At 40.5% G+C, this 22,203-nt stretch overlaps 2 protein-coding genes across 2 annotated transcripts in view; one reads left to right on the top strand and one right to left on the bottom strand.

Annotated features, from left to right (window-relative positions):
- The window catches only part of SLC4A5 (solute carrier family 4 member 5), a 72,733-nt gene extending 67,386 nt beyond the window's left edge, over positions 1–5,347 (top strand). The window contains 2 exon segments of the mRNA XM_019623617.1: positions 486–553; positions 3,377–5,347. Of these exon segments, the coding sequence (XP_019479162.1) occupies positions 486–520 (35 nt within the window). The 3' untranslated portion in view covers positions 521–553; positions 3,377–5,347.
- An 827-nt stretch (positions 5,348–6,174) lies between these two features.
- On the bottom strand, positions 6,175–18,258 carry MTHFD2 (methylenetetrahydrofolate dehydrogenase (NADP+ dependent) 2, methenyltetrahydrofolate cyclohydrolase). The gene is made up of 8 exons (XM_019623527.1): positions 18,085–18,258; positions 12,997–13,181; positions 11,606–11,728; positions 10,483–10,635; positions 9,947–10,054; positions 9,145–9,237; positions 8,633–8,758; positions 6,175–7,350 (listed from the first exon to the last, which is right to left on the bottom strand). The coding sequence occupies exons 1-8, from the start codon at positions 18,183–18,185 to the stop codon at positions 7,187–7,189; spliced, it is 1,053 nt and encodes a 350-aa protein (XP_019479072.1). The 5' UTR covers positions 18,186–18,258; the 3' UTR covers positions 6,175–7,186.
- Between the last annotated feature and the right edge of the window lie 3,945 nt (positions 18,259–22,203).

Raw genomic sequence — 22,203 nt, 5'->3', positions numbered from 1 at the left:
TCCCAGCCTCAGCCCCATATTGGTAGACAGTCCTGTCATGGAGACAACACAGCTTGAGATCTCAACCTGAGTCCAGACCCCATTGCTCCTAATACAGATCTTGCCCTTTCCTCAAAGACTCAGATTAGGGATCCTGCCAGCCCCTCAAGGGCCTTTGAAAGGTTTCCCATCACAGTCTCCATCAGAAGTACCTCTTCGAGTTTCTCATGTTTCTTCCCCCTTCCTATTTGCATAATTCAATCCTTCCTTCTCACTTTTCCCTGGTTCTCCCTATGCCTCCCCCATACCTAACCTGGCTAAGAGCCCTCTGAATGAAGGAGTAACTGAACCAGAAGCCACCCATCCTTGTGAGGGCCCTGTGTGCCTCTGTGTAGTGTTGGCCATGGGGATAGAGAATAGGAAGAAATGAGTGAGGGAAAAAGAGGATATTCTCCAGTGTAGTCCTCAACCTTGCTCCACATCTGACATCTTGACTTTCTTGCCAGGAAAAAGATCTTCCAGTTGGAGTTACTCATTTTGATTCTTCCTTCAGTGACTCGGAACTTGATCGAAGGTAACAGCCATGAGGTGAACTCCTTGGGTGCTGGATAAGAGACTAAGGAATGGCCAGGAAGGTTGAGGGGCTAGGATCTCCCAGACTAGTCAGTGTCTCAGTAAAAGGCCTTTGTGGTCCCCCACAGAGAGAAAGGTGGATAGGCCTGATTATTGGATGTCCAGTAACAAATGTGTCCTCTTACTGACATAGTAACATGATTACAACACATACTGGTATTCTACTTTAGAAAAGGGAATTATAAAATATTAGGTAAAATGAAAATTGAAAGTAAATACTAAACAAAAGACAACAACATAGAGGAAAATCAGACATGACTTAAATATATATATTATTGAAAGCTAGGATAAATGAATTCTAAGGATCAAAACACCAAGTAATCTAATACTCTGTGGAATAAAATAACAGCACGGTTAATTAGCAAAGCTCAGAAAGGGTATCAAGGGAAGCTAACTAAATATCAAAGATTAAGTGGAGATAAGAACAGTCCAGAAAGGAGTCCAGACCCGGTTTCCAGGAGCCCCCATGCTGACAGTGTGATTCCTACCTGTTCTAAATGAGAAGCCATCTATGATGAAAGCGGGACTACTTGATGGTTGAAAACAAGGGGGGTTCAAAAATGGAAACGAGCAATTCAGAGGCAAGAACGCCTGCCTCAGTTATTATTAGGGAAGATGGTAGGGGCAGTCCTACTCCTATACGGTGCCCTAAACTGAACAGGAATCACTCTGCATGGGGTTAAACAGTAAAAGCACAGGCTATCCAAAGTCTAGAGCAGCGGTTCTCAACCTTCCGAATGCCGCGACCCCTTAATACAGTTCCTCATGTTGTGGTGAACCCCAACCATAAAATTATTTTCGTTCCTACTCTATAACTGTAATTTTGCTGTTATAAATCGTAATGTAGATATCTTTTTGTTTTTTGATGGTCTTAGGCGACCCCTGTGAAAGGCTCGTTCGATCCCCAAAGGGGTAGCGACCCACAGGTTGAGAACCGCTGGCTAGAGACAGATACACCTCCAGACATAGATGGCACTCTCACAAGAGATGTTAGCAAATACGTACTCTTCTGAGTTATAAGTCAGAGCTTTTATCATGTATTAGGGTGAGAAGAAACTTAGCACCAGTACAAGCCTCCCTAAGCAGTGGACCCAAGACCGCTCTAGCCCAGGAGTGTCACATCTCCAAATTACGTCTCTGCCTGCCTAATCACACCTCCCCACACAAGGCTCATATGCCCACACAGTTGCTGATCTTCATATGCAAACGTATTAGGAGAAAGCAGTCTGTCTACCCTGATTTATTTTCATTTTAAAACAGCCTATACTAAACTGAATCTCGAATTGCCTCAATTTCAGTCAGTGGAGAGAGAATTTGGACCAAGACAGGGCATTTCCAAACCGCTGTTAGATTATACAAAGCATGGGACAAGGTCAGAAATGTAGAAAATTTGGTCACTGGCAACTGCACCTCCCAACTCCACTGGTGTTTTACCAAATCTGTGAAAGCAGATGGAAGCAGAGACCACTAAATAGCAGGATTCAGTTTCAGTGAAGAAAAAGGCAAAGAAACATGATCTAGCTTAACAAAGGTTAAGCATCCAGGCAGGACGCTTAATCCCTGGAGATATAGACAGGCATGTGAACAAAGACACACAGTGCCTTGTACCAAGAATAGAGCACACAGTAGAGGAAAGACGATGGTCTAAGGGAGGGATTTACCTTATCTGGAACGATAAACAGGAGTCTTCCAGATAGAGTGAAGAAGAGGAAAGGGCATTTCAGGCTGGAGAAAAGGCTGGAAACACCATCTGAAAACACACACACACACACACACACACACACACTCTCTCTCTCTCTCTCTCTCTCTCCCTCTCTCTCACACGAATATGGGGATGGGTGGGGCAGTCAAACTACAAGTTAACAGCAGTGTGAGCATAGGAGGCCCTGTCTTGTTATGCTAAAGAGCTTGGATTCTACTAGGTGTGATCACAAAATACAGTGAATGTTTAAATTAAAAAAAGAATCATTACAGTGAAAGACACATTGCCATTAATCCCCCTCAAAATACTAACCCCTCGCTTCAAACACACATATCCCATCGTTCTTGCCACTTTCTGAAGCAGTTTTGGAAGTCCTCTTTTGTGAGTGTTTTTAGTTGAGCTGTCACGGCTGCCTCAATGTCCTGAATCAATCAAAACATTTACTTTTCATGATCATTTTGACTTTGGGGAAGAGCCAGAAGTTACACAGTGCCAGATCCAGTGAATACAGTGGATGTGGACACACTGTAATATTTTTGACAGAAATTGCCATATGCCAGAAGCAATGTGTGACATGGAACATTGTCATGATGGGAGGATGAAGTAAAGGCACTCATGAAAGAGGACTTCCATAACTGCTTCAGAAAGTGGCAAGAACGATGAGACAAGTGTGTTTGAAGTGAGGGAGAGTATTTTGAGGGGGATTAATGGCAATGTGTCTTTTACTGTAACACATTTTTTAAACTTAAATATTCACTGTATTTTGTGATCACACCTCATATGTTTTGAACACTGGGAAACCATGAAAAAATTTAAGCAGGGGAACCAGAGATTTGTGACCCAGAGAGTTCACTTTGGAAGCAATGTGACGAATAAGCTAAAACGGGGTGAGACCAGTAATGACTACAGCTGAAGACCAAGCAGATAGGAAACTGCTAGTTCCTATGATGTATTAGAGTTCATAAGCAAAGAAAACTACTTGCATTAGAGCCCTGCTCTGAGGAATAGCATGAACAACACCAAACACTGATAAAACATGCTTCCCTCCTTTTTCTCATTCAGCATCACCTTGCACTTCAAAATTTCCTGTCCAGCTTCACCTGCTTTCAACTACTCACAGAGCCCGGTGTTTATGGTGCCACAGGTGAAGATAGAGATGGAGTCAGACTGTGAATTCACAGACATGGACGTATACGGAAGAGACGCTGCCGGTGAGACCACCCTCTAGGACATAGCATCCCCCAGATGGGGCACAGAGGGAGGGCATGGTTCAGTCTTCACTGTGAGGGTCTGGGCCACAGACCTGAACTTATCTAAGCTTGTTTCCTTATTTGCCAGACAGACTGAGTCATTATTCCACTTGACAGAGAGGTGGAGATCTGTCGATGAAAAGTACTACTAAGGGGCAAAACTCTCACCTTCCCTGTGTAGTTACGAAAACAACTAAAGCTAAATGTTATACCTTATTTTGAAATGCAGTCCAGCATAGAAATCATAACATTTCTTTTGAAATGAAAAAAATGCTTGACTCCCAAAACTGTAGTTAAGATAAAGGGGCAATAGTCAATTTTTTATTTAAAGTAAATGATCAGTTGAGAATTTTTTTTAAAGGTTAGATTTTAAAGTGTCTAGATGATCTTGAAAGAACTACTAAAATACTCGTACTTCAATAGAGCCGGGTTGGAAAATGTTTTGCAATTTTGCATATTATGAAATGCTTCAAGGTCTTATCTTTTGTATCTCATTCCGTTTGCTAAGCATTGTTTGGAAAGTTTAAACCATCTGCATTATGGGTTTTGCTCTACCACAGAAGTTTGACTGGGACTTTCCCAGATTGAAAAGCCAGTTCCAAAAGTCTGTTAATGAAAGAACCAACACATTTGAGTGGATATATGCTTTTAAAATAAACTAGTTGTTAGAGTAAAATCGCAAACCATGTTAAAGCAACAAAGTTAGAGTAAAATCGCAAACCATGTTAAAGCAACAAAATGGTCCTTTAATTAATGACTGGTTTTTCATGCCCAGAATCAAATTTCTTTATGCATCTGGCTAGATCCTTTTTGCAAGTTTTCAATGGCCGGGTTCCCAAAGTCAAACTCCCATTTACATGAACAGTGCATGTTAGAGATGATGTCAAATTCTAGAAGATTATGACTTTGCAATATTAGGTTAGTACTTTAAAGGAATGCTTGGAAGCTAGTGGAGTAGTTTAAAACCCATTATTAATGAAGCAAACATTTTCCTCATGAAACTTAACATCAGTCTTTATCTTTGATCCATGTTTAACAAACGCCAACCATGTTTATTTAGCACCTAGTATGTGCCTAATAGCCACAATGCATCTGACATTTGCCTTCTCCACAACTATGGATTTGAATCTTGAGTAAATCATGTTAGTAAGAGTCACTACATTTACTCAAGATGACAAATGCAGGTGCTTTTTCTTTATTCCTATTTTTTAAAGACAAATGACACTAGATCGTTAACACCTTGAGTGGCGGAACAGTTAAATGTCTTTAAATGTCTCTGTAATCCCCAGAGCCTAGCAGTGATGGGTCCTTAGAGAGCTCTTGAATGTTTATTAAATTAAATCTCAGAGCTCCCTTTCAAGGGATACTGCCAAGAGGTAAAGCTCTAAACCTCTATCACTTCTGATAGAATTACTTTGCTGTTCACTAATCCAGAACCATCACCTGAGTTTTAAGTATAAAGTCTCTATCTTCATCTGTACCAATACTGGGAGAGCTAACTGTCTACCCTTAGCATTTCAGTTTTAAAACTTGGCTGATTTTCAATAGCATGTTATTCAAATTAAATTGTAGAAATGTTATGGATTCAGGAGTAAATGTGCTTGATTAATCAAACAAGCCGGAAAATTACAATGTTAATTTTTTTGTTGTAAATTGATCACTGTAATTTTCACCTTATATGTCATTTATATTTTGTATATACATGAACATTTTAGTTTCGATAGCTTTGACCTATTCGGTCAGTACTTTTTTCCACTTGTAACTACAATTCAATAAAACTTAATCCTGTCTGCTCATCTTGCTCCATGTTTAATAATTTAGGTCAGTCAGCAGGCATGGCTTATGGACGAGCTACACCTCACTTACAAAAACATCTCTAGCAAACTATCATCTTCTTTCATCCCCAGAAAACTATCAAAAGAATAAAGACAGCTGGCAGAGGAACAGGAGAGAGTAGGTCAACACCCCATTGTTCTCTTTTCTCCGTCTGCCTCAAGCTGCCTGGAGCAGGAGCTGCTCCGCCCGTGTGAAAGCCAAAATACCCAATTCTGGTGCGAATACACAGGGACCTATCCTAGCCTCAAAACATGCACCACAAATCACTTCTAGTCTGTCAAAAAGCAAACACACCAATTAAAAAAAAGTAAGTGTGTGTGTGTGTGTGTGTGTATATATATATATGTATATACATATATATAGATAGATAGATAGAGAGATAGAGATAGATAGACAGAGAGAGAGAGAGAGAGAGAGAGAGAGAGAGAGAGAGAGAGAGAATGAACTTGGCAAGCACATCAAGTCCTATGTAAATTAAACAATGTGTAAATTAAATACATGGTTTAGAAAATACCCAGAACAAGACTTAACCACTTAAATGAGTCTTACAGATTAAGGTCCTGCCATGGCATCCTGTTAACACATAAGACTAAAAGGGCTAGTCTGGTTTCTCTACAGCTCTTTAAACCAATTTGTTTAAGGCATAGGGTTGGGTGTTACCAAATATAGGAACATGTAGATTAATTATATCCAATGCAAAAAATTAACTATGGTTAGTTCATTATGAAGACAATACAGTAGGAGAAAGATAAAATATTTCAGAAACTCATTCCGTACCAGTCAGAAGTGTTTTATTAAAAACAAACGAACAAACAAAAAACCCTTTAATCCAAGTCTGCTTAGATTCAATATTAGATTCAAGCTCTCAAAAACCTATGGGGGTGGGGAGTGAGGACCAACAGGTGCTTCAGAGAAAAGCAGGCAGCTACTGACAAGTCTTTGGTGGAAAAGTAAGTTGCATACTTATACAAGCCGCCCTAATGATTATAAAGCCCAAGTTTTAGTTTTCAAAAATAGGTTTCAAGATCTACCAAAGAAACCACGCAGACAACTCTAACAGTACAAAAATTTAACAATATAGTTTAAGGATATAAGAAAAGCCAAATATAATAATACACACAATTATTTATAAAATAAGCCTTTCAATCCTAGAAAACTAAAATGGGGAAACCTCATGAATGGTAACACACGGAACAATCCTAGATATCTTTCCAGTGACTGACTAAGCTATAAAATGACAGCTCAGGATACTATTAACATGTAACTTTTCTTCTGGTTATCAGTCAATACATATAAAATCAGAGTAAATATTTTTACTCAATTACCATCATTCCTTCCTTTTTACTTTTTCCCTAATTTTCTCTAGCAACATTTTTCCTTTGGTTTGACCGGTTGAACTCAGAAGGTTTAGAACCTAAAGTGAGTATCAACTCTTATTGGAATAGCACTTGGGAAATGCAAATCCTAGAAAAAGGCAAATTGTAACTGAAGTGATCTGACAAAATTAAGCAGCCATTCTCAGTGTAACAATGACCTCCATGTTAATCATTAGGTTGATGGCTTCTCTTATGGCTAGGTCACAGGACCCAACACGGTTACTGGCGTGCTCCCTGGTGAGGTGCTGCAGCTATGTGCCCAAACACCCGCCCATTTAAGCTTTCAATAAATACAAAGCATCATTTAAAATCATTTCAGTAGAATAAATAAAAAATACTGCATTTCTATTGGCCTGTTTTGCCTCTTGAACTGGCTTAGAGTACTGTTCATGATGCGGAAGACACAACAGTTAATTAGTTGCCACTCCAAGCTCCTTAGGCTTCAGTACCTCCTGCTCTTCAAGTCTCAGCACCTTTTTTGCAGCAATAATGGTATTCTTCATTAGCATAGCCACTGTCATGGGACCAACACCCCCAGGGACTGGAGTGATGTAGCCGGCTTTCTTCCTGACTCCTATACAGAAATAAGACAGGCAGATTGCTTTAATTACAACAAAGGAAATGTATATATTTTAACACATGGAAAAGCACTCAAAGGAAAAGCAATAACATACATAAGCACCTTCATGAGCCTCAAACTCACAGAAATCTCACTACTCAAGAGTAAAGGCTTTTGAACGTACTAATAAGGTAACATGTACATAATAACAAAGTTGTTCAATGAATATTTATACATCTAAATAACCTATAATTTACCAGCCACTTCCCTCCATATTAAATCAATTAAAAAGAAACATCTCAGTAGGTTAATTGTGTGGGAGGTATACCTATAATAATCGTAACCATGACCTCAAAAATACCTGCCTACAACATTTTCTTAATTTTACTCTATATACAATATTTATTTATACTGTTTGCCCAAAGCACCAAGCAATAATTTTCTGGAGAGTAAGAAGTAAGACTTTTTTTTTTTTAACTCAATCTTAAAGGAAAAATACTTAAGATACCTAGGCTCGAGTCTGACTACTTTAATATAAACAGAAAGCTAGGAATAGGATTATTACCATAAAATTCAAATAAACATGTTACCTTAAGAACTAAAAGAAGAAATCTATCAAATTCCAAAATTTTAAGAATATGGCTTTTTTCCTAGACTATTTTAACATTCCAGGTCTGGGATCTCTTCTCTCAATGTGAAAATGAGAACTCTGTAACACTTTTTAGGAGACTCAGTGGTTTAGGAAAATCACTTCATTAAATTTTCAGACTTGTTACAAGTCTTGTAGTTATTTTAATTATAAAATAACCCTCAAGGGGAAAAAAAAAAATCAAACAGTTCCCTGAAAAGTTTATGCCTGGTCTTCATAATTTTGTGATATAAACACCTAAAATAATTCTAGAATGTCTATAATTTTAAAAAAGATTTCTCTTAATTCTTGTGGAAAGCATTTTAAATGGCATTACCAGGATAACGTTAAGTTTAACAGTTAAACAAAAAGTAAATGATTGGTCTTAAGTGCCCATTAATGATAGTGTTTATTGATTTTTTTCTTAAACAATTTCCTATTGCATTTTTTTTTTTTAATTTTATTGGGGAACAGCGATGGTCATTGGTTACACATTGCTTTCATGCTACAATGGCATAGTTGACTTTTTTAAAGAGGGTGCAGCTCACAGTGGCCCATGAGGGGATCAAACAGGCAACTATGGTGTCATCAGCACCACGCTCTGACCAACTGAGCTAACCAGTCACCCCCTTTATTGATTTTATACTTTAAAAAAATTAGACCATTTACCTTCAAAATCCACATCTCCAACCAACTTGGGTTTAGCAGTGATGGGATCTTGAATTCTATTTATTCCCACATCAATAACAGCTGCTCCTTCCTTGATCATATCTGCTGTGATCAGATTTGGAATGCCTGGAAATAGAGACAGGGATGATCAATTTAGTCCTAAAAAGAAGATTCCACCTGTCAGATTCTTATCTAATTTCAATTTCAAGAGACCTTGGAAGAACTAATTAGCTCGTTGTATAAAAACTATTAACCAAGGAAACATTTAAAATTCATACAGTAAATAGAAATCTTTTGAGGCTGTAGAAATAACATTCATTCATCAAGTCTATAATGGAATGCCAGAAACCACTATTCCGACAACAAACAACTCTTTCCTCATCTTTGTAGGTAGCTTACAGCGTCAATCCCAGGGCAGTGATGAATGGAATGGCTGTGCGGCAGGCAAATTCTAAGATAAGAGGTTCATCTTCTAAGGTGACATCCTTCCACCCCCTCCCTGGTGTTCTTACCTGCAGCGGAGACCACAATATCTGCAAGAATTGTATGTTTCTTCAGCTGCTCTTTGGGAGTGTATCGATGAGATATTGTAACAGTGGCATCACCTATGAGTTAAAAATTAGAAGTCTTGATTTCTGAATCAAAGATAGGGTTGGGCTAGGTCTCAACTAGGCAAACCATTGTAGAAATTTAACATTTCTGAAAAAATAATTGACTTAATTTATGTGCCATATTTTCAGGACAGTCAATTGTCATTTTTGAAAAATACTTGATTTCTTCTAACTTTTACCTGTTGGTCCTGGCTCTACCCTTTGGAGTCATATATAATTAGATTTAGTCCTTATTCTATTTAACAGTTTTTCAAGAATTTTACTTTTTCTAAACAAAATATCACTAGAATTACCCAAGGTCTTTTTTTTTAAATGTGCTGAAAGATATCTGGAAATATTTCATTTTGCCATTATTTCTGATATAATCATGTAGGGTCATATTATGATAATCATATACGATAACTCTGATGTGAGGCTTTTTCTTAGATCAACAGAATTTGACAAAATGACACACTACAGTCACATCAATTCAATCCTTTGCAATGGTCTAAGATTTTTTTCTACCAAATGACATAGAACAGGATACTAACTTTGAATAAGAATTGCTTCTTAGCTCTAACTATCAAAGCCATAAATGAAAATTTCTAACTGCCTACAACTATGCTTATATTCAAATTTAACACTTCCAGACATCCACAGGACAGCCTCTGAAGGCTCTCACATAAGAGAGAAGAGGACACCCCTCCGAAAGCAATTTCCTTACCTCCAGGACGCTCATGTGCTCCATCTGTGTGTAGTAACATTGCAATAGGCATTCCAACATTTTTTGACCTTCCAGCTACAACCACATTCTTCCCTAGGGTTGGAATGCCTAGGAAAAAATACACATATTTGCATTAAAAGCAGTGCCAGACTGTCTTAGATGGGAACCAAAGGAAAAGGAAGGCAGATGGCCTAGGACACAAATCTAATGGTGATAATGAAGGAAGTCGCTAAGCTTAGGGCCTCATCAGTCAATTGGCCCTATCATTGGCTACACACAGTGAAGGCTAAAAGAAAACATTCTGTAAGTTACAAAATGTTACATGAATGTGCACTACCACCCCTAGTAAAGCTTACATTTCCTTCAACGAAGCTTCTGGATTAAATAACAAAAATAGTCATAAGCAACTGCTCTGGGGAGTAGGCCTAGAGGCCATGGGGTGGGAGTTTCTACTCTGCTACTGTATGAATTTTTACCATGTGCAAGTACTACTTTTAAAATACTAACACAGACACACCATTATGGGATATACCTACCAGTTCGCTTAATTATCTCCCACACACCCCATGGAGTAGCCGGTAGCATGGAATACTGGTCCAAACACATTCGCCCTACATTAATTACATGAAAACCATCGACATCCTTTTCTGGAGAAACAGCATTGCAGATCTTTCTCTCATCGATGTGCTCTGAAAAAGAAATCAGAGCAGTGGCCTTAAGTCACTTTTGTGTAGCTGGCACTGCTTGATTCCAGCTCATCTGGTTTGTTGCACAAACCCGTTCTCCTTCTACCATTTGCCTCTACGTGCCTCCACGATTTTCTTCTTCCATCTGCACAGAAGCAACACATATCAGGCAAAGCCAAATGCCAATATGAAAGCCAATATCCTCTTTCCTGCAATAGCTTCTTCCGTGCATTATCCTTTGTGTCAAGATCTCGATAACAAATCAAAGAGTAAGTTATATTCTAATGTGGGGGAGGAAAAATTATTTTTCCTCCTACCATTCTAAATTCTTCTGCCTAGACTAATAATCAAATTAACATGAAACAGCTTAAGAGGAGAAAATGACCAAATTTATTACGTATGTATATATGGGGGAGGGTTCTGTAAAAATATGAGACCCAGGACAGACTGGGTTGTTAAGGCTTATATGTCATCTAGAGCTAAGGAGAAGGGGGTTTTGTTTGGGAACTTCAAAGGGCAGGAAGCCAATTCGCATGGAGATGGGGAAGCAAATGTCTGGTAAATAAATGTTTGCTGGGCCATTTTTAACAATGGGACACAGAGAGGACTTTGACCAAAGGGCCTTGCTAGGTTCCTCCCTGTCTGTCACACTTAGTTCATATTAAACCATAGTTATCTGTGATGATATCTCCCTTCCGGAGCAGGTCCTCTATCTAAATTCTTTTAGGCAGTTAGGGGGAAGGTCAAAGGTTTTCCCTGAGGCTTTTGTTTCATAAGAATAACCAGCTTAAAGTAATCAATATCCAAAAAGACATATTTTTAGGGCAGCCAACTGCTTCCTCTCACTCAGTAGGTCTGTCCCATAGCAAATGAAATATTCACTCTCTTAAATTTACCTTCCCTTTAAAGACAAATTCATGCGAGGGGCCAGCTGTGTAAAGTAACCAGGCCTCTGTTGGAGCCCAAAACTCACCTGGAAGAGGCAGCTGAACAAGGAGGCCATCTACATTATCATCATTATTTAGTTTATGGATTAAATTTAACAGTTCTTCCTCTGAAACTGAAGCTGGTTTCACAATTGTCTCACTGTTGATTCCTATCAAGAAAATGTCAAGGTTAAAAAACACTGAGGCATTTTCTGAGCAATGGTATGTTGCCTGCCGCGGTCTTCTACCTTTGGGGTTTTTTTAATTATCACACCCACCCTGGTAGCTGAAAAGCTTGAATTGGCTCAAAAGGAGCCTAAAACAGTCACTTCACAAATATATATATACACTAGAGAATGCTAGCTTGACATTTTCTTTTTTAAAGATTTTTACTCAAAATATAATTAACATACAATATTATATTAGTTTCAGGGGTACACCATAGCTATTCAACATTTATATAACTGAAGAAGTGATAGCCATGAAACCTTTTCTATACGTATTCTATGTCATCCTCATTAACATCCTTTTACGGGCAGGAGACTGAGGCACAGCAAAACTGTAACACAAGCCAGCTCATGACCAAGCTAATCCTTCCAGTTCCAAAATCCCTGTTCTTTCCACTGTACCGTGGTACCTCCCAATGTCTTAGAAAGCCATAGCTTGCTATAGAGGTTCTAAAGGTTCTCAATGAAAAGGGCAGGAGGTCTCAATCCTCAGAAATAAAGAATAGAGTATATCAAGGGCTCATGGTCCAGTAACATTGCCCAGCCATGCCAGTGCTTTCACAGCCCTTCAGAAGGGTGGGGCACCTGGCGCTCAGACTGCTGACCCACAAAGAGCCCACTCACAGAGTCTATGGCATAGCGAGACCTAGAACACAAACCTCCCATCGCCCAGGTCCATGCTCTCTGCATTCAAAACTCCAACCACTTTTCAACTGCAGAATGTCATTGGCCTTTGAACCAACTGGTGAGGAAATCGAAGTTACTTCCCAGAAGTAAGTCATTCATTTCCTTCAAATCTATGACTGCGTCCTAGGCTACGTCACTGAGGTCTCCTCAATCTTCCCCCCCAACACTCTGTTGCCTTAAGCTACAAGTGCTCAAACACCGCAGTCAGGGATGCTCATCATTGCTCTAGGAAAGCAGATGTCAACTGTGTTCAAGACCTCCTGTCCAATGTCAAGACTAAGAATGACAGGCAAAGATAAGAAACTAAGAATTTAGCTTACATTTCAGAAACACCAAGATGACCAACCATATTCCTTCCGTCCTAGTCTATACACGCCTCCCCAATAGATACAGCCTGATTTCATTATGACAAAGTTTTGGCTGCAGTTCAATCACATTAGACTCTTCTGCTTGGGTTTCTAATCAGAAAAAAAGAAATAATAAATGACAGTGGAGTTGGCCTGGGATCTGAGGGTGACACATACCCACGTCTGCAGCGGCCCTGGTTTTGTTGAGGATATAGGAGTGGCTTGCAGGATTATCACCAACCAGAACCACGCTCAGGTGTGGCCGTCTGTTGCCCGATGCCACCCAGTCGTCCACCTCCTGCCTCACTTCCTGCTTGATCTGCTGGGCAAGTTTCTTTCCAGAAATAACAACAGCTTCATTTCTGCAGAAGGTAAGAGTCACAAAATCAACTACGAACTTGAATTGTTGTAAAAAGTAAAGATCAGACTACAAAAAGGATGTTATTAAATACCCAAAAGTTTGGGGGTGGGAGAGGGGAGTTGGAGGAAGACGGTCAAAAGGTACAAACTTCCAGTTATAAGATTAATAAGTACCAGGAATGTAATGTACAACATGATGACTACAGCTAACACTGCTGTATGATACACAGACAGTCATTAAGAGAGTAGGTCCTTAGTTCTCATCACAAGGAGAAATTTTGTTCTTTTTATTGGATCTTTATGAGATGATACATGTTAATTAAACCTACTGTGGTAATCATTTCATACTATATATAAATCAAACCATTGTGCTGCACACCTTACACTGTTACAGTGACGTGTCAATTATTTCTCAATTAAACTGGGGAAAAAAATATACCCAAAACTTAAACTTTAGATTAAAATACATGGTGCCTAATCTGAGGGACAACTAACTAAAATCTGAATCACAAGTTTTCAAAGTGGGAAGTCTGTGTCCAGCTGCGTGTTTAGGAGGATAAAGTTGATTGAAACAGTTACTATCAATTTGCAGCTCAGTGAGTTTAAGTAAGTGACAGCTAGTACTTGGCGAAGCTGGGTTTCACATCCAGCGCTGTCTGCATCCAGAGTCTGGGCTCTTAATGCCACACTGCCCTGCCTCCTGATCACTGACAAATTGACAGGCAAAAAGTAAAAAAAAAAATTTTTTTCTCATTGTTTTAACTTGCATTGTTTTATTTGACTCCTCACCACTATGAGGTTAAGTAGTTTTTCCTATATGCTAACATACTATTTGTATAATAGTTTGTGTTACGCCCATGTTGTTAACATCCAGTCATATGACAGAAAGAGTAGCAGCCAAACTCATGGTAGACAGAGTAAGGGATGAGAAAACTGCTGCTGGGAGGTGGGGCAATAAAGAAACTCAAGATCCGGAGGAGCCTCCAATTACCAAAACCACGTTCAGATCTCTGAAGAGCCTCTTCCCAACAAGATCTGGTTAGGCAGCTCTTCCTGGGTTCCAATACGGAAGATTCCTGGTTTTCTTTCCACACAAATCCTTACAATAAAGTTGCCATTACTTAAAGTAGGATAAGCATCTGTTCCTTAAGCAAAAGATGCCACTGAGAACAAGTCTGTCCCTTTAGATTTGTGTCCTCAGTGTCATGAGGAATGCTCCAACCTTAAAACCAATGAAACATACAACTGTTTGAAACACTGACGCAATCTATCCCCCTTGTTGCACATATTTAATTCTCAAAGATAACATCATGGTACTGGATGTCTTGTATGGTCAGATATGATTAATTCTTAAGGCCTGTTAATTTAAATGGAATTTTAAAGTTTTAACAGTCTTTAAGCCTTCAATGCCTGCTTTTTATTTGCATTACAATTAAATATTTACTTTAAATCAAATCTCAATCTTAGATATAATGCTGTAATTTTATATCTAAACCTTATATTAATCTGTACTTGCATCTTGTGAGGTATTAAGAAGATATCATAATTTAATAGCAAATGAAATAGTTTTATCCAGATTTTATGTAATGATACTAGCATAGCACAAAATAATAAGAGCATTTCATATACACCCATGGCACATTGAGGAACTGCAAACATGTTAATATTTACAGATTCATTTCAGAATTAAGAGTTGAAGAGGACTTCATTCAAAGGGCTTTGCTGATACAAATAACCCTGGAAACAGTCTTGATTTATATAGTACCAGGAATACCCGCCCCAGGCCAGAAATACATTCCAACCCTAGGAAACTATAGAGTGAAAGACTACTTACAGAAGGCTTAGGACACTCACTTATGTTGAATGAAATAACATATAAAGTTCCAGGCATATATATTCAATAAAAATTAATTTCTTACTCCCTTTTGTTGGTTAGATTTATATCCACACATACATATACATGTATCCTTAATACATAGATATATTTTCACATACATACATACATATGTATGCTTAGTATGCAGGAGATATATTTATTTATACACTCATAAGGAGATATATATATTATATAGAGGGTGCCAAAAAAAATGTATACACATTTTAAGAAAGGAAAAAACTGTATGAAAATTGTAATACTCAATACATACCAATAAAAGATGAATATATACAACAAAAAGATGAATACAAGTCATGTTTGACTTCTGCAATTACAAGAGGGGCTCAAACTGTTTACCATCAGCGTCCAGACACACTTCTGATTATGGCGAACGACTGCTTGAGCAACATTGACCAAAGTGTCCACTTGTGTTCCTTTTTTTGGCACCCCCGGTATATACAGAGAGAGAGAGAGAGAGAGAGAGAGAGAGAGAGAGTGTGTGTGTGTGTGTGTGTGTGTGTGTGTGTGTGTATACACACACATATATTCAGTGAGGACGATTTAGCTTGCAATTCATTAAGAAGTTCCTTTTGAAAGCAATAAACTTGGAGAAGGTAGCAGCACACTTGGGCTAAGAATGATACACTAAAATTAAGGACACAGAGTTCTGGGAAAATCCAGTGTTCCAAGTCGCAAAGGCAGGTTCTGGATGTTATGCCAATTTGCTTTAAAAAGAAAAAAAAAAAAAACCCGTCAAAAGTAACCAAAACCAAAAAAAAAAAAAAAAAAGCCTCAATGCACTGTGCCGGAATAGCTCTCATAATGTAATTATTTTAGCCTTCCTCTGCATACTACAGAACTCCTTAAAATGTGAAACACAGTCCTGTGAGTGAGTCATTACCTAATTTCCCATCATCCCTTTTGCCAAAAGGCAGATAAAGTAACTACTACCCCAAAACAAACAGAAACACAGACTCAGCTCAGTCCCACAGGAATCCAAAATGGATTAAATATATTAGCTAATAGTTATTTTGTAATTAAATGCTTTCACCGATGTGTTTAGAAAGTTTTCCATTAAAATTATGAACTAGAAAGAGGACTGTTCAAATAAAATTAAAAACTAAAATCCAAGTCAGTAGCATTTTTACTTTCCTCCCGATTCAATAGTTTACAGTACTGTAATTTTCCATGAAAATTTAACATCAAGTGCATTTTACAATTCATGATCATGTTATTTTAAAAACAGCTCTTCTCCACTAATTAATGGAAGCAGAAACCAGTAAAGAAAGATACAAAGGGGATTGGTGCTAACATCTATTAAGTACTAAGTGTTTTGCATGCTCTCAGTTACCTTGGGGGCTATTATAATAACCCTGTTACTCAGGAGGGGAAACTGAGGACAGGAGAAACAAGGTACAAATACAAATCTCTGCTTCCAAAGCCCATTTTTCTCTGTACCCCACTGTCTCCTAGACTACAGTACTCTCTCTCTAACCATGAGTTTATGTTCCTGAAACCCTCACACCACCTCCCTCCAAAAAAGGAATACATGGAAACTCATATTTAAAAAGAAAAATTTTTTTACCAGCCAACAGCAATCAAAGCAATACAACAGAACCATAAATACTGCCTTCAGAGATGAGGAAGTCTGCTTATTCATTCAGAAAGGCAAGCTTTGAAAGGAGGGCATTTGTTACTGCAGAGTAAGCAAACTGGTCCAGTACTTTAGGTAACGAACTAGAGGATCTTTATAAATCTCTTTTCAATCATGAAAGCCACAGGCACACGTGGCCAGTAGTCGGGAAGGGGGGAAGTGGGCGGAGAACTGTCTAGTAATGAGAGATGGGGCTGGAAAGGCAGGGCAGGCTCAGACCAAAAAAGCCTGAGTGTCCCTCCCAAGTCTTCTTTTAAGGGCGCACTTATGGGCATTCTGTGCTTCAATGGCACCTTCGCAATGTCTCTAAAATCATATTTAGAATGAGTGGAAATTATACATGTGTTCTGCCCCCTAACTGCTAGGTGAGTTCCACTAAAGAAAGAACGGGTTTTTTTTTATCATGTCTGAATTTGCACAGCCTAGCACAGTGCCTGGATGAAAGGAGCTGCTGTTACAAGGCTTAGGTTTCTGGCAATGTAAAGGCTCTAAAGATTTAAGGGAGAGTGCACAGACTTAGGGAAATAAATCACAACCCCCTCCCCTCCCCCACAAAGACTTCAGCCTAGATTTAAGAATGAGAGTTTGAGGTCCAGAAAGATCGGAAAAACCTATTACCTCCCCATGGAAACGCAACTTCCCCTCCTCCTCCTCTCGGGTATTTATCACCTCAAGTTACTCAGCCTGGCTCTGGGTGGGCTGCAGTCAAAGCCCTGGTGACCAGAGCAAATGTATTCTCGTGGGAGGGAAATGGGCAACACGAGTCACACCCACCTGGAGGAGGAGGGAAGTGCGGGTACCAAGGGAGCGAGCCGGCTCAGGGATTTCATCAGACTGCACCGCCGCCCTCCGCCGCTAGGGTCCCGGGAAGGGACCGCTCGCTCAAGACTGCTCATTCAGAGCCCTTGCCGGCACTCACCAAAGCTTCTCAGCTTTCTACAAGACGACTCGCAGCATCACCCGCAGCATCACCGCCAAGGGCGGCTGGCAGGTTCTGGCCGGTAACCTCCGTATGTTCCCGTAAATCCGGGCACCCCAGAGCCCGCCAGTGCCTTTGCTCGGGTACCGGGGGCCCCGTCCCGCCAGCGGACTGGTCACAGGACAGGGACACGCCCCGAGACTCAGGGAGACCGGCTCCCTCCGAAAGGAGGGCTCCAGGTAACAGCCCACCCCGTCGAGCGAGCGCCCAGGTCGCGGGCTGCGGCCGCGTTCGGCTGCCACGTCGCCCCGCCACACCCTTCTCGGTGGCCACCACTGCCCGGGATGGAGATGCTCGGGAAGGAAGTCCCTCGGCTCCCTCTGGAGCGCAGGCGGCCCCACCCCGCGCTCGCTTCCCCTTGGCTTTCGGCGCTGACCCAGCTCCTGGGCCTCTTACCGAACTGCCGAGAGGTGGAAGGGACCGTGGCGGAGGCGGCAGGTCTGCGCGGGCCGAAGCAGCCGGGTGGCCAACGTGGACACGAGGGAGGAAGCAGCCATTGCCCACGCCGGTGTCTGTGCAGGGAGAGAAACGCGGGCGCGGGCCGCGCGATTATACGGCTGGCGCGTGTCAGGCCCCGCCTCCCGCCGGCACCCATTAGTCCCTGTCCTGGAAAGCCCTGCTTATGATTGGAGCAAGAAGAGCCCGGAGTGAAGCCTGGAAGGTTCGCAAGCCTCGGCAGCGTGCAGTGATTGGCTGAGGAAGGCAAGCCCCTGCCAGACGCAGTTGGTGTTACCGAAGCCAATACTAGCGTTTGTTCATTCATTGCCTGAACAAATATCTGAGCGCCTTCTGTGTGCAAGTCACTGTAAAGAGTGTATAAAAAGATAGACAAAATACCAACTAATAAATGTAGACGAGTGATGGAGTTAGAAAAGAACTATTTGGCAAACCACAGTAAAGATTGATTCAGAATCATCAATGGATGGCAAAACAACTGGGTGAAGTTGGATTTGGAACAAGATGTATTCACATATAGGGTTCCCAGATCCCGAAAATAAAAATACAAGTCGCCCAATTAAATTTGAATTTTAGATTATTTAGAAGGAGAGTCATACTTACATTAAAAAAGTATTCGTTGGTTATCCGAAATTCAAATTAAATTGGACTGCCTGTATTTTATCTGGCTGCCCTATTTACATAAAACTCAAAGTATCTCTTCCTCAAAATTCGTACTAATAAAAAAGTAAATTTACAGTCGAGAAACCTGACAGTCATCACCTTAAACAAGTGATCAAAGTTAACACCACCAGTAATGGGATCGACACATATTGTGTATTCCCAAGATATGATGCATTGGGTACAACATTTCATAAAAGTTTGAAAAGTGAATGAGGTGATTTTCCTAAACCATTGAGTCCGCTTAAAAAATGTTACTGATTTTTCATTTACACATTGAGAGGAGACATGACAGACCTGAAATGTTAAAACAGTCCAAGAAAAGGCCATATTCCTGAAATTTTGGAATATACGAATAGACCGTAGCTTAATCCTGAGGAAACATCAGACCGTCGCTGGAGGCTCACGGGGATGTCCAAGAGAGGACTCAACCCGGAGCAGGGGTGACCAGGTTCTTGTCTTCGGTAGGAGAAAGAATTCAAGAGGGAGCCAGATGCAGGAAAGCACAGAAGTTTTAATGAAAGTACACACTTGAGAGGGAAGTGCTGGCAAACTCAGAGATGACGACCCGCGGAGGAAATCCCGACCAGGGTTATTTATACCTCCCTGAGGGCAGGTTTTGGTAACGTCCCATTGACAGGCTCGTCAGTTTCTTCCCAATAGGTGGGATCCTTAATTTCCCCGCTCTTTCTTCCTTATTTGGCTCGTCTGGAACTGTCACGGCGTCAGATGCATGCTGGGAGTCGTAGTAACTGCAACCTAAAAGAGATTTTAATAGCATAATTAGCGAAAGGTCAGATCCGGGTGGGGCATTAGCCTTGCTGGATGAAACTGGTTCTTGTTCTTCTCCGGTTGCAGATACAGTCACTTGTTACTTGGATAACCAGTGAGGCTCCTCACGTTGTATCCTGGAGAGGGTTGTCAATTTCCTAGGCTACCTATCCTGCCTCAAGAGAAGCCCAAAATGAAAGCTGTCCTACAAGAAAAATAGCCTGCACTTTTTATGAAAATGTCAAAGTCATGAAAGACAAAGAATGCGGAACTGTTTTAAAGGAGTCTAGACACGACAATTAAATGCAATGCATGATTTCTGAATCAAAAAATTGTTTTCCCCTTTCATTTTTTTTCCCTCTCTTGTCTTTAAGAGAAAAGAAGTCAATAACACAAACTTTAGTTTCTGAGACTAATAATAATAGCCAACATATACTAGACACTGTTCTGAGTATTTTACATGTATTATCCAATCCTCTTATCTGTTCCAGTAGTACCCTATTTTACAGAAGAGGAAACTGAGGTACAAAGAGGTTAAATAACTTGCTCTAGTTGCACAGCTAGTAAGTTAGCAGAGTTAAGATAGCAAAGGAAAATGGCAAAATATATGAGAAAAGGCACTAAAAATTGTAGGGTTATTGGGGTCTCGCCATGGCTAAAAGTAATATGACCTAAATTTTGTCACCACTTCTCACTCAAGAGCACACTTTCAAAGAAGGCCTCTTCAGTGAGTGCCTCAGGACATGCCTGGATGTCAAAGGCGTTCACTAGTATATCTGGTTCCTGCCTGAATCCCTGCTCCCACAGCTATGGCATTTACACGGCTTCCATCCTGACTCACTGCAGTAGAGCGTGAAGATGAAAACGCTGTCAGAAGACTTCTCCACAGTCACCACTTTTACAAACTTTCCCTTTAGTCCTCATCTTACTGGAACTTTCAAGATCATTCCAGAGTAAACCCCCTCTTACTCTTCAACACTCTGCTTTTGCTTTTCTCACGTCCCCTCCTAGTTTCCCTCCTACTTCTCTGACTGTTCCTTTTCAACCTCCTTTGCCAGTTACTTCTCCTCTATGTGGCCTTTATATATCAGGGCTCATCAAGGTTCTCTCCTGGCACCTCTGTCTCTCTACCCTCCCCTCAGCTATTTTATCTACTGCCATGGCTGAAAATATCTATATGATGATAACTCGCAAGTTTATCTCTATCCTGGTCCCTTCTCTGAGCTCCAGATTTGTACATATCAATATTATTGACATTTCAGAGTTAGCACATTCAAAACAGAACTCCTGATCTACCCCTAAAACTGCTTTTCCTCTCAGTCTTTTCCATCTCAGTAATTGAGAACAACCAGCTACCAGTTCGTTGTTTATACCAGAAACACAGGAGTTGGCCTTGACTTACATCCAGCTCTTTGAGACCTGTATATTCTTTTTCCAGAATGATGTCAATTCCATCTACTTCTCTCCATTGATCTAGTCCAGGTCAACTCCACCTCCTGCCCAGACAACTATAATAGCTCCTTAACTGATTCAGCGTTTTAAAGTGTAGATGGCATCATCCTTCTGAAAACTTTTCAATGGCTGGCCACCTTGCTTCAAATCAGAGCCAAGATTCTTGGCTGGTTTCAGCTTCCTTCACTTTTCACCCTGCCTACCACATTTTCATCACACTGGCTTCTTTTGGTTCCTTGATCATAGTAAACTCTTACCCTGCTTCAAAAAGCTCTACTCATAGTAGAGCTTCTTCCCTTATCATTCAGTTAACTCATCTTCTGGGGTCTCGGCTTAAATAACATCTCCTAAGACTCCCCAGTCTTTCAGGTCTCCTCTGTTACATTCTCTTAATGCATTCAGTGCTTTTCCTCTTAGTAGTTACTATGTAATTATTTAACTAATTATCTTTTCCAACTGAATGTAAGCTCCTGGAGGGTCATGCATTTTATTCACCAATGTATCTAACTGACAGAGGTCTGACCTTAAATTTAAGACATTTCAAAGTGGAAACTTTCCTAAGGCTTCCTTGCTGAGTGTGTTTTCAGTGTCTGGTATGCTGGGATTTCTCTTTCACAACTGTGACCTGAGTCCTGAGAGATAACCAGTAGAGACAGCTTAGGCACCAAACTGTCTGTCTTTTTTCGCTCGTGACAGGGTCTAAAACACTAGCTGCCCCAGAGAGCACCTACTAGCTGGGAGGGGCAGGAACCTTACTGTGACCAAGGTGGGAAGAGGCCCTGCGTGGCTGAGGTTGTTAGGGTAAAGCTGGGGTTTCCCAAGTGAGGAGACAGGACACTTACACAGAATGAAAATGCAAGGTTGCAAATCCTGCTGGAGGGAGCTGGAAAGGAGAACTGTGTGACGAATGGTGTGAGGAGATGGGGGTGGGGGAGAAGTTCAGAAAAGGCAGTACTGGTGTGGCTTTGTAATTTGCGGCTTAGCTTCTGCTTTGAAGCATCTGCTGTGACCAGATGGTGTGCAGTGATCTCTCTGGCCAGCTGAGCCAAAGAAGGAGTAAAACCTGCCCAGTTTTTGTAAGCTATAGGCTGGGTCTCTGGTGAAAAAATTGTCCTGCAGCAAATTAGCAATCTTTCTCATAATTTCTCTCTCTCTCTCTCTCTCTCTCTCTCTCTC

Source organism: Hipposideros armiger, unplaced genomic scaffold (assembly GCF_001890085.2).
Source record: "Hipposideros armiger isolate ML-2016 unplaced genomic scaffold, ASM189008v1 scaffold_553, whole genome shotgun sequence".
In the NCBI taxonomy this organism is placed as follows: Eukaryota; Metazoa; Chordata; class Mammalia; order Chiroptera; family Hipposideridae; genus Hipposideros; species Hipposideros armiger.
Note: the sequence above shows the minus strand (reverse complement) of the source record. Positions and strands in the feature narration are given on the sequence as shown.